At 39.7% G+C, this 13,511-nt stretch overlaps 2 protein-coding genes across 2 annotated transcripts; both read left to right on the top strand.

Moving 5' to 3' along the window:
• Positions 1–125: 125 nt before the first annotated feature.
• On the top strand, positions 126–1,766 carry LOC123986893 (melanocyte protein PMEL-like). Its single transcript, XM_046075309.1, has 3 exons — positions 126–363; positions 446–536; positions 1,468–1,766. Exons 1-3 carry the CDS (start codon positions 126–128, stop codon positions 1,610–1,612), a joined length of 474 nt encoding a protein of 157 aa, XP_045931265.1. The 3' UTR covers positions 1,613–1,766.
• Positions 1,767–6,311: 4,545 nt separating this feature from the next.
• Positions 6,312–13,115, top strand: prph (peripherin). The gene is made up of 9 exons (XM_046028472.1): positions 6,312–6,874; positions 8,449–8,509; positions 9,064–9,159; positions 10,042–10,203; positions 10,293–10,418; positions 10,521–10,741; positions 11,186–11,238; positions 11,662–11,729; positions 11,868–13,115. Exons 1-9 carry the CDS (start codon positions 6,327–6,329, stop codon positions 11,985–11,987), a joined length of 1,455 nt encoding a protein of 484 aa, XP_045884428.1. The 5' UTR covers positions 6,312–6,326; the 3' UTR covers positions 11,988–13,115.
• The last annotated feature ends 396 nt before the right edge of the window (positions 13,116–13,511 follow it).

Below are 13,511 nucleotides of genomic sequence, written 5' to 3'. Positions count from 1 at the left end.
GCTCAAGTGTATTGATTTGTCTTGACGTTCTTTATAACTAATACAAAAATGATCTTCTAGTTAGCCTACACTGAAACACATTTGTGAAAATAACATATCCATTTAGGATTGCTCTCCTTGTAACTATGTCTCTGTACCTTCACTATCCTTCCTTCAGTCTGCCAAGTGAGGTCTGCACAACCATTTCTGATGCTGACTGTATCACACCGGTGGAGACCATCTGTAATGCAGCCACACCCTCTCCAGACTGTCAGATGATCGTTCGTCAGGTCTTCAATGACACCGGAGTATTTTGCATCAATGTCTCGTTGACCAATGATGTCAGTCTAGCTGTGGCAAGTGCCAGAGTCAGTGTAGCAGCAGGTGGGTGAAAGAAAAATGTATTAATAGCCACTAAAGTACCTCTAGATAATTCTCTCATTAGTATAATGTGCTTCAATTTCAGCCTCTGGTGGTTCCTCAGCTGGAACTGCAGCCACAGTCGTGGGCGTTATGGTTCTCGCCTGTGTTGTCTGTTGCATTGGTTTGATGCACAGGTGAGTTCCTAATATATCAATCTAATTAATTTGGGGTTTAATGAAACAATGATGGCTCAGTGTCATACGTCATGTCAGCAAGACAGAATGCACATTAGCAATCATATTTTCAATTTACCAGCAAAACTGCAGCATCGGAAGCATATAATTTACATATACAGTATTAGGAAGTGTAGGTGGCCAGGGATTGATCCCTGTGCCTGATCGATCTGATTGAGCAAACATCAGCATGCTAACATGCTAACAATGACAGGGTCAACATGCTGACGTTTAACAGGTTATATTCACCATGTTCACCATCTTTGTTTAGCACGTTAGCATGCTAACATTTACTAACAAGCACTGAACCAAAGTCCTGCCTTATATTAATTTTTCACTCAAAAAAGTATTTTATCATATTTCATGGGAATCCACCCAATACTTGTTGAGGAAATTCCCTCAAAACCACAAATGTCAACTTTCTGGTGGTGCTAGAAGAAAAATCAGGGGATCATCAAAGTCAGTAAGATCCATCCTCTGGGAACCATGAATGCCTGTACAGAAGTTTATAACAATCCATCAACTAGTTTATATATTTATATATTTCAGTCGGAGAACGGACTGACCGACAGACCAACATTGCCATCCACATAGCCACGCAGATAGCATTGTACATTGCCAACCTTGGTATTGACCAAAAAATGACTTACCATCCACAATGCCCAGATAATATATCATGTTATTCATGATCATATGTCATGTTAAGACAAAGACAAAATAGGGAAGCAAAAACAACCATTTCACCCAATAAAATTAGCACTGATTAAATTACAAGAAGCAACTTTTTTTCATTATGTTTACAGTTTTCATTTCTTGTTTACTTTTTTTATGATTTAGTTTGTTGTTAGTGGGATCTCCTCATCTGTTCCAACTGTTTTATGTTTCTAAACAGACGGTCCAAGCAGTACCAGCCACTAAGAGAAGACAACTTTGGAGGCAGCTCGGCGGTAACATCAATGCCTTTGTTGTTGTGGAACTTGTTGAGCCGAGAGTCACCAGGAGAGAGTCGTCCACTGCTTCAGGGGAGGACTGTGTGAATATCATCATATTTTGCCAGTATTTCTTTTTAATTGGCACCAATAGTTTATAGACGCCATACCTTACTATGTTATGTGTGGCCTACTTATACTTACCCATTGCAAAATCAATGTTAACACATTTCAGTTAAATTTCTTAATAATGTATTTTACATCACTTGCATCATGAAACGTTATTCTGTTTGCTACCCTGAAATAAATAAAATGAAACTTTATCTCCATCATGTGTTTGCTTCCCCATTTATTACTTTTTCATTTGCATGTTATCATTATGTGATTTTACTTCCCGAACCGTTAAAAGAGCAGATGAAAGTAGCAATCATTTTCAATCTTAATATCATCACCAGCGACGTTTGGTAAATTTATTAAATCATCAGGTCAATGAAGCACTGTGGCAGGAACAATTAGAAATTGATTAATCAATACAGCAGTACAAAATCTTGGAAATATATTCATATATGATATTTTCTTTTGTTGTTGTTGTTAAAGCTCTAATAAATAATTTTATATTAATGATCAAATGAGTGTTGTAGTGTATGCTATATTTCTGCATTTAATAAAGGATTCACTTGTAGTTATGAGATAATATCATCTGACTCCAGTTCCCATCAGTGTTTTAGCCTTTTTCAGCTCATTATTTTAGATTTGCTTACAACTATACTACTACTTTTTATTTCACTCTTACTATACCCTCATAAGTGTTTGTTTTGTAGATGCAGCAGGAAGCAACAATAAAGCTCTGATACTAACTGTACCAACAGCACTTCTTCCACAGACAAGTTGGGGGAGACCAAAACTGAGCTGAAAGTTGAGAGAATATTGGATCAGGTGGCCGTTAATATATATAACTCCCAATGAATTCCAGTGTTTTCTCTCTATCTGCTGGATGTGTAAATAGGTAACTGTTTGCTAACATGCCACCAGTGCTTGTAACCGCTTAATTATGGCTGTCAAAGAAAAGCACAAATAAACAGGACAGTGACATGGCAATTCACATAGAGGATTAATTAGTAGAAAGAGAACATTTAGACAAGACACCAACACATAACACTAAATAATTCTGTCCTACACATTACGCAAAGTATAATATTCTAAAAACAATTAAAAAATGCCTTGCTTATACTGAATACACAATTTTATAAAATACATAAAGGCATTTCATGAACATTTCACATACTGTACGCTGTCCGAAATGATGGTTATAGGAACACTACAACTGAGTATGCTAAAAAAAAAAATACTGCCATCGCGTTCTGCTCTCTGCTTAATTAAAACGATTTATTAAGATGTTGCCAGCTACCTTAATGCACTGAGCTGAGAAAAAAAGCTTATTGTAACATGTACTACATATGACATACTGCAGTGCGGGGGAAAGGTCTGACGTCACTGCAGCAAAATCTTTATTGGAAGAAGCTATGGCTCGGCCTACACAGTAGAAACAAAGATGGCTCTTGATTACATGGTTTGCATTTATGAATCAAAGTATAGTTCAAAGTGAAAGTTGTTTTTGTGAAGGCTGTTGCATCATGTAATTTTACTGACTTTTAAATTCAATCTATTGTAATATTGTAGTGTGGGTAGTCATCTAAATCTCTGGGCAGTAAAATATGAGATAAAAACATACTGTGCACCTTTCTCAACAAAACATTTTGGGATATCAGGAGGCAATTTGTATTGATTTCACCCATGCATGCACTACTCCACAATGTCCTCTTTCTGTCTCTCTTTTTACTTACATACACAAATATTCCAAATGAATATCCTTCCAACAGACATGTGTAACACTGCAGTACTCCATTACAGTAATTACCAAACACAGCCGTTAATCATCCTTAACATGTCTCTTGGTCACATGTTCCAAGTGTTGTTCAGCCATCTCTGTTCACCTCCGGACGTGCACTGCAGCCAAGACAAAACCCCTTAGCTTTGCTTGAAGGCCATCATTTTTCACAGATGATTTCTATCTTGGACCTGACAGCCCTCCCAGATCTTACCAGGCCTGCAGCTTTTAATAGGTCACAGCATCCTCACTACTTGTCCCAGTCAAACTGTCTGGACTGTCACTAAGCTCCAGGTATTGGCATCTCCTTTCCAGATAACCAGACCAGACTTTTCTATGAGTCCTCTCTAAACAGTGAACCTGGAGATGAGTCGGTAGGGTGACACCACTCAAGCAGCTACACAGCTCTGATTCACTTACACATTATTGCTCACCACTCCCTAACAACTGATCTTAAAAAGGATACTGTTTCCTTCATCTGTCCTTTACACTGCAGAAACCTACCACAGTGAAGGATTAAGCGATAAGTCTCACTGCGGCCCGTAATTAGCATATCCAGTATAATAACCGGTTCTTGCCAGAACGCAGTGTTCTGACTGAAATTGTTTTTCTATATTTTACATTAAATTTATATGGTATACTACCATTATGAGTTGGCAAGATCTTACACATAGGGGCTTTAAATGTTAAAAGGCTACAGTGAATAACATAAATGAAACTCAGTTTTCTACGCAGCAATGCTCTATGGTTTTGTCACTGCTGACTGCTGTTAAGTTTGATTAGATTTCTTATCAGAGACCAGACCTCGACCGGTAATTGTTTTTTAAATTTCTAACACAATATTTTTCCCTATATTCCCTATTATTTAGTTTTGAAACATGACACGCATGCTGTGAGTTCAATATGTGAAAATGGGAACAGATATTCTAGACTGTCAAAGAAGCATTATTGAATTAGAGGCCCCTTTGGGAGTTCTCAGAGAACCAGGAGGATCAATTTCTAATGGGTGATGGTTAGCATTACTAGCATTACTTATGCAGTCCAGTTAAAAATTGAGCTGCATGTTTTATGCATGTGTGATGAGTAAGTGTGTGTGTGTGCGTGTGTGTGTGTGTGTCTGCCATACATGCTGTTAATTAAAGTGTAGAAATGAAGATATCGTCTTTACACTGATGGACATATGGGCAGATTGAAGCAGGATCTAGTGAAATAATTGAAAGTGAAATGTGCTCTGAGGATAGAGATTGAGACAGAGGGTGAGATAGAGGGGGCGGGAGAGAGAGGAGAGACTTACTGACCATAAAGCAGGTTGATTAAATTACAGAGCCAAGACTAACATGGGCCATTTATTACACAGAAGACCAGGCCTCGGAAAAAGCAGCCATGCAGACATACAAAGAGGGAAGAGGAAACGTGTGTAAGTTTGTGAATGACAAAGAAGAAAAGAAGAAAAAGAGATAACGATACTAGTGTGCTCCAGATGCTCCATTAGGAACAGGAAACAGGAAAGTGAATCAGAAAAATTGCTGAGTATAGGTTAAAATAAGTTAGGTTAATAAATTTGTTTTAAACATATATGAAACAAAATGTTATATTGGGTTGTGTGTTAGATATGAGAGAGCATAAGTGGACACCATGAAAGGTACCAATCAGCATGGGGGACACAAAGGGAAGAAAGTGCCACACCCATTCACTACAGAGCATGCTCAGAATTACGTCAGCTTTAGATGAGATTGGTAGCCTGTTTGCAGACCTCAAAATTATTATACACACACACACACACACACACACACACACATGCACACAATGTCTCACATATGAGCGATATATTATAACAAGCTCTTATATCTTAAGACCAAATTACACTTTTTTCTGAGTTACAGGTGCTGTAAAGTTGTGAGTTTGATATGAAGACTGACTAGCTAAAAGAGCATCACTATCAAGCATCGACTTTATTGCAACAGCTATGATTGTTTTCAAAGTTATTTTATACTCAGAACAATGAAACATTTTGATAATGTCTTCCTAAACTGCTCATTATTTGTGCTCGGTAAGTCACTGGACCTGCTAAAACAACAGTCACTATTCTTTATGTCTGATTCAGACTCTATATAACTTTGTCAAAAATCCGATGTTCACCAGAAATACAGACAGAGTTATTTGACAACTCTAACAGGGATTACTGGATCTAGTGCATTTCCAAAGGGCAAAATAACTGCAGAGTCATGGCTCTGCCCTCAACGCCCAGAATATCAATAAAGTATTCCATTACTGTAAAACGAGAAAGAGACAGAGAGACATAAAGGGGGGGAATCAGATCAATGTATCCATGTGATTCAATTTAGGCCACAATTTCACAGTTTCTTATTGACAACCAGGTAACAGAATCATTGGGACTCACTTTTAACTTAGTAAAGTTAGGAATATTGCACGTGCAAGTAAAAGTGAAATCATACACGTACGAATGATATGGAGAACCAACAATCCAAAGTGAGTAAGAACCAGTGCAAAGTGACAATGAGGGTATTAATCAAGATAAGGAGGGGTGGGCGTGAGGAGACATCTTAGAAATCAGAGCAGTAATGAGGAGGCCAGTTTGGCTTCCTGCCAAGTGCTCTAGTTAAAAGGGTGGAACAGTCGAGACAGAGAGTTGGAGAGAGAGCCGGTGAAAGCACAGAGAGAGGCAGGGTCTGTGTCTGAAGGGTAGGGAGTGGCCAAAGCTTGTATGCTGATGAGTGATTGAGAAAGGAAGGGTTCATGTGGGTGGGGTGAGGAGAAATGAGCTAGGGGGAGGCGAGAGGATGATGGGATAGCCAGCTTGTGTGTATAAAACCCCCAGCACTCCTCAGTCTGATGTCCTGTTGCCTCACGAGCATCTCCAAGACTCCAGCTCTCTATATTTCCACAGCGACAGAGAACAGAATAAAACCAACCATGAGCCACTCTTCAATGCATACCTCCACTTCCTACAGGCGCACCTTTGGAAGCCCTCACCCCATCTCCATGTCTTCTTACTCCCCTGTGTCCTCCCGTATGCCCGTTTCTGGGGTGCGGTATATGCGATCAGCGTCACCAGCGGTGATGTCCCGCTCCACCACCTACCACCAACAGCGTTCCCGCCCCAGCGCCCAGGCTCCTCGCCTCTCCTATGACAAGGTGGACTTCACCCTAGCTGAAGCCATCAACCAGGAGTTCCTAACCACCCGCAGCAACGAGAAGGCTGAGCTGCAGGATCTCAACGACCGCTTTGCCAGCTTCATCGAGAAGGTGCGCTACCTGGAGCAGCAGAATGGTGCACTGCAGCAGGAGCTCAACCAGTACAAGGGCCAGCAGCAGCATGGTCAGCCCAACCGCGCCACTGACCTCTTCCAGGAGGAGCTGAGGGAGCTGCGGCGCCAAATGGACGCCATCGGAAAGGAGAGGGACCAGTACCAACTGGAGAGGGACAACCTGGCTGAGGACCTGGTCCTGCTCAAGCAGAGGTTGGTACCAACAAGATAATAAAGAAAAGTATTAATTAAGATCAATAGATAGTCAACAGTTTTCTCTCCTCTTCATGCCAATATTTCACTGTTTTGAGTTTGTCAGTCATATACATTGAGCCATGGGTGTGGGCTACTGTGCTTACTGCCAATCCCGCTACCACATCATTCAATGACACTGTTGTAATATACTGCACGTGGTCCACTTTGTGTACAGATAAGGTAGAGAGTCCCTGGGCGTTTACCACTTGAGTCCAGTAATGATGGTGGAGTAGGGCGTGGCACATCAGCAGACTGAACAGAGCGGCAGCATGATACAGGACACTGCACTGCATCTTGCGCATGAGACTGTTTCTATGTATGAGTGTATATGTTTATTGAATGCCTTGTGTACTGGCAGGATTCAACACAAAATGAGAAGAGCATCACCAGCTTGATGAAACTATGACACATCAGTACTAGATGCCAAACTAGACATGGAAGTGTTTGGTGATGAATCATTCCCTTAAATAACGCTCACTTAATAACTTTTAGAAACATGCATAATTACCTATGAACACATTGAGATGTGAGGAGAGAGGAGGAGGATGGATGGGCCAGACACAGGGTGGGGCCGGCGGGAGGGGAGAGAGGGAGAGGAAATGGGAGCAGAGGAAGAGAGGTAGGATATCAGGCGTGGCGAGAATAGCGTCAGGAAAAATCAATGTGACTCAATGACTCCATTAGGTGTGTTTTCAGTGTCCCTCTGTGCTGATGGGATGGTGCCAGAGACCCCATTAGGACAAAAAGACCCCTGTAACACAACATGAATTAAAGATGAGGAAGCAGGGCCCACTGTGTGATGCTTTCCCCACTAATCTACTTTGTGTCCGGATATGACTTCTGTCTGACTAGACACATGGAGCTGAATTCAACTGCAGATCCAGACATCAACCGCACAGACAATGTATTGGTATAATTTGTGATGACTCATGAATTGTGACTGAGTTTGCTAGACCATTATGAAATACCTCTTTCCATTTCCATTTTTGCAGAAGCACCAAGTGATATTCTGGCTGAAGACAGGCCACAAATGTTTGTGTTTGCCAAAGCAAATCCCACATGCTTCAGATTTTATATCGCTATCCTGTAAACGTCACTCTTATTATCTGTACTCCACCATTTTTGTCCCTTCACTGTATACTAGCCAATATTAAAATGCCCCATTTAAAATCTTTAAATTGATGGGAAGAGTGTGTACATAACCTTATTGAGCTTATTGAGTGTGTGCAGATGACCTTATTGAACTACAGAGAAAACACATTAGTTAAAAGGAGCTTCAGATCCCACTGGGTGCACTCCTGAACCCTTTTTACAGGACAGTGAAATGACAAATTGATCCAGAAAGCTTTTTGCCAGCTGATGCCCTGCTGCAAACTTAGACAGAAAAGCTGTTCTTAGATAAATGCATCAGGTTCTTCTCACTCCTCTTTTTGTAAAAAAAAAAAAGAAACAAAAGAAAAGCACACACACATAGAGCTTGAAGGAAATCTGAACACTGTTTGAAATATTTTATCTCACTTTTTGTCCTCAAGGTTGGAGGAAGAAGCCCAGAAGCGGGCAGACGCTGAGAATAATCTGGTTGCCTTCCGCAAGGTAAACACTCAGCTCACTGGACCGTGATTACCATATTGATAACAGTGTCCTCAGATAATAGGTCAAAATGGAAAGCTTTGTTCCCTCCCCACACACATCCACAATAGTGTCTAAGTAATATGACTGGGCAGATTTCTAAAATGTCATTGATCTAGAGTGCTAGACAGGAAAGAGACTTTTCTATTAAAATATTTCCCCCCAAGGCTGCAAATGATTTATACGAGTGAACAATTACAAATCAAATGTATTCTGTTGTTGACTGTTGAGGGACTCTTTAGTTATTGGCTTTCCCTCCTTCAAAAGAAATCCTTGTAAATTATATCCTGGAGTTTATACTTTTTATATACAAAGTCTATCCTTTACGTTATAACTTGAAAATATTTCTTTGCACTAAAGGAAACTTGTAATGACATTTTTACGGCCTCAAAATGAGTCGTTATCTAACATACTCTCATAATGATTTCAGCGCATTGAAATATTATCTTTAAAAAGTAAGTTTATGATGCAGAGGTGTTTAAGTTAGCAACATAAACTCTGTTTCATATAAAAACTAGGATGTGGACGATGCCACATTGTCCCGTCTGGAGCTGGAGAGGAAGATTGAATCTCTGATGGATGAGATTGAATTCCTTAAGAAGCTCCATGATGAGGTAAGTGACACTACCTACTCTGCACTTTTCTGCTGTGCTCGTATATATGGAAAAGTCCTTTCTTTCTGTAGTCACCTATCACAATGTTGTGCAGGGACCTGTAATGGTAATACTCAACTTTGGCATGCACATTTTTCCCAAATGATTGACTCCTAGATGTTTGCGGTAAACTAGTAATTAACTGATTGATTTTCCTGCAATGAGATCATCCCAGTGTTTAGTTGACCAACAGTGCAAGAGATGTGCTGAACTAACAAACTTCAATTGATTATCTACAGCTGATTTAAATTTAAATTGTATAAACACTTATATTTTATTATTATTTTATTTTATTTTTATTATTTTATTTGTTTTATTATTGATTTAAATTATTTTATATGTAATTAGTTAATTTAGTTTTTTATATTAAATGAGTGGATGGACACCACTAGCACTTCGACAGCCTTTGACAGCTGAGCAACATGTAGAGAGCAAACACTAAAAAGGTGTCAGTTCAGATTTGTTTTGAGCATATGGGACATTAGTCTGCATTTGAAGTTGTCAATATCTGATGTGAAGATCTGTACTGGGAGCACAGGTGGCTATGTCTGCAAGGCAAGCAGTTGCTGAGGAAAAGAAAAGATTATTTGAAGGTGTCATCTACATAGAAGAAGGATGAATTTCGATGTTAAGTGATTACAACAAGAGATCTTTGTGTAAAAAAAGAGTAGGGGTCCTGAAACTGAACCTTGGAAGATACTGTTGGTGAGATGCACAGGTCTCCAAAATAAATGTTACTCTTTGTGTATAAATTGTTGGCAAGCTTTTGATATATATAGTTTTGTGTTTCTGACAATATTTTAGACCATTTTTGACTATTTTTCTAAATATTGGTATTATCAGGAAATCCAGGATGTACAAGTGAGTGTCCAGACCCAGCAGTTGAAGATGGAGGTGGACAGCTCCAGGCCCGACCTAACTGGTGCTCTGAAGGAGATCAGGGCCCAGTATGAGACCATCGCCCTAAAGAACATGCAGGAATCTGAGGACTGGTACAAGTCCAAGGTAGGCAGACCGAAACAATGACAGCCACACATGAACGTACAAACACATACAGTATTCATTCTTCTGTGCTTCCCCTTTTATTCCTGCAGTTTGCTGATTTGACTGAGTCTGCAAAGCGCAACACTGATTCTCTGAGGCAGGCCAAGCAGGAGGCCAATGAGTCCAGGAGGCAGATTCAGTCTCTCAACTGTGAAGTTGATGCACTGAAGAATACGGTGAGGCCAAACACCACCTGTCCTTTGACTATATTTGTCTATAGTCTATTATTGTACACAGCACACCCTCTTATTAACTGTATATGCTACTGTGTTTTTCAGAATGAAGCTCTGCTGAGGCAGATGCGTGAAATGGAAGACCAGTTTGGCATTGAGATTGGCAACTACCAGGACAACATAGGCAGACTGGAGGATGAGATCCGCCACCTGAAGGATGAGATGGCTCGCCACCTTCGCGAGTACCAGGACCTGCTCAATGTCAAAATGGCTCTGGACATTGAGATTGCTACTTACCGTAAGCTGCTGGAGGGGGAGGAGAGCAGGTGAGGGAGAAAATACTGGGTCTCAGGTCCAAATCATTGCTGTTTTAATATGATTTGTTTTGTTTTTTTACTGTTGATTTCTCTCGATAAGATGTCAAAAGCTCACATGTCTTGTCAAGATGGGCAGCCTGTTGAATGTTTGTCACCTCACTGCTAAAATGTCCTAAACTCAATCCTAAACCCTTTCTGTGTGCAATTGATGTTAGTGTCCTCAAGATAATCTAGTTTTCTCACAAATTAAAAACAAATGCAAGACAGGTGCATATAAATTGCTAATAGTAAACCTATTGTGAATTGTCTTGTGTTATAACTGACTTTCTGGATGTTTAAGTTTTCATCTTACTAAATGTTACTGTTGTGTTTCTTATATGGTCTAGTCTTCAACCTGAGTAATTGATATGCAAGATTTGTTTATAACACCCAAATTTTACTTTCCCTGTTTAGGATTACCATTCCCATCCTCAATTTTGGCATGAGCAATCACTTCAGTGAGCGAGGTAAGCTATTGTTCTCTTATTAAGAGATCAAATATACCAAATCTCTGGGATCACTTTTACCTTTCAATTATAGAGTTGTTAAATAGGAGGAGTCATTGGTTCGGGAAGTGGATTTCCCCATTCTGTATTCACATTACAAAATTTTCATAGACAAACATAGAAATGCGGATCAATCGATCCAAGCCCTGAAATGCTCCAAATGGGAGTCAAGTTACACGATCTATGTGAAAAATCCATCAGATTCGTTTACTTCCAGAACCAGCAGTGACCAAAATAGCCCCTTCCACTTTCCTATCCAGCTTATTGCTGATTAATAACAACTCTTGATTATTCAACCTGTAAAGTGAATCTTACAAATCTCTATATTGTGAATGCAAATGTATCTGAAAAATCTCAGCAGCGCCTTAATCTGACTTTTCACAGACTATGAACAAGCTCCAGGCACTAAGAGGACTGTGGTGATAAAGACAGTTGAGACTAGAGATGGAGAGGTACACTGATCTATACAAATGTTACATGACAAATGCTACATAACTCACTAGCTAATTTGCATTAAGGACATTTTTAGGAATGTATTTACTTACACCATATGAATGGGAATTTCAACAAACCTGTTTCTTTTCCATCAGGTGGTGAAGGAATCCAGGAGGGAGAAGGAGAGAGACTCAAACCGCACTGATAGAAGCGACAAGGACGACAAGGACGACAAGGACGACAAGGACGACAAGGACGACAAGGACGAGGAGTAAATAAAAACTGATTAAAAAATGTGAAGGCCACAGCCATGAGAAAAAAAAAACACATAAAAAAGGAAGAATAACTCTGATCTATATAGTCCTCATTCCCACTAGTTATGTGTTTCATTGTCTAGCAGAGTCTCGCAGTAGGTGCAATGCTGAATGAATCCCTTTAGACCAGAGGTTTTCAAATTGGGGGCCGTCCTCCCGAGGGGGGCTCCAAACTGTTTCAGGGGAGGCTCAGTGAATTGAAGTGAATGGTTATTACATTAACTATCAAAAAGAGATTAGACCTACATAGAATAGACTAAATGTGTGTGATTTGGTTAAAGAGATGGATCAGAGATAGTAGTTTTGGGGATTTTTACTGTTTTTCCCACTTTTCCATAGTCAGAAACCAATAAAGGCCTCAGGACAGACTTTTTAAAATTAATTTAGTGACTAAAGTTATGTCAGACAGTAATATTAGGCTATCTTGGCTCAATTGTTGAGGGTCTATAGGACTAACTAACATAATTATGATCCCATAGGAATCCATGAATTGAGCAAAACTAAGCAAGCAAACTAACAGAGGTGTGAAGGGGCTCCTTTTTCCAAGCTTGGTCTTATCCAGAGGCCCACAGTCTCAGACTTTGAAAACCCCTGCTTTAGACAGTGTCACTTTGGTGCTATTTCAGCTTCCCGATTTTTGCTAAACACTTGTGTCATCTGTAGGGCTAAGCAAAACCACTTTATTAACATACCACCTGAGGCCTTGATTTACAGTGCAATCCCGTGGAATCCTTAGACGACCACATGTTAGTAGCTGAGCATTAAACTACATACTAAAATAGGAAGTTTAAATGCAGACATGTAGTAGTTTGTGTCGTAGATAGGACGTACTAAAAAAACTTCAGACACTGCCCTTTGGTCAACACACCTTAGAAGACCGACTGAGAATAAGTTAACTTTTTTGCATTTGTTTTAGAAGCTTTGCTATCCTCTTATTGTGCAAACCAACAACTCACCAAAGACATGATAAACATGTTAGACACAGGAAATGTTGACACTGAAAATATGAGAGTCACGAACTGAAAAGAATTTCGCTGAATGTGCTTTGCAATGCTGTGTGTATCTGGCACGATTGATGAATGAATATGTAAGTGCAAATAAACTTAATTGGAGCAAATCTGTGTTGTCTGTCCACAAAACTTCTTATGAATGTACCAAAAGATATTTTACTAATTTCCTCTTTTGTATAAGCAGTGTTTTGTTGCATTCATGCCAAGGTCTCTAGTCTATAAGCTGCACCATTTGTCCAAGAGCAACTTGTACTTGTAAAGCAACAGGTTTTAGTAACTAAGAGTGTTTCTTTGATGTTTTTTCTCACAATGTGAATGATGGAACTTGGTGAACACTCTACAGTGATAAAAGAAAAGTCAATAGAAAAAATTTGAAAAAAGTACGAAGCTTAACTGACATATGCCAAGGAGGTTAATAAACAGCACCAAAGACACAGGAATATTTTTATGGTGCAGCAATATGAGGCTCTCTTCC

Source organism: Micropterus dolomieu, linkage group LG18 (assembly GCF_021292245.1).
Source record: "Micropterus dolomieu isolate WLL.071019.BEF.003 ecotype Adirondacks linkage group LG18, ASM2129224v1, whole genome shotgun sequence".
Taxonomy (NCBI): domain Eukaryota; kingdom Metazoa; phylum Chordata; class Actinopteri; order Centrarchiformes; family Centrarchidae; genus Micropterus; species Micropterus dolomieu.
Note: the sequence above shows the minus strand (reverse complement) of the source record. Positions and strands in the feature narration are given on the sequence as shown.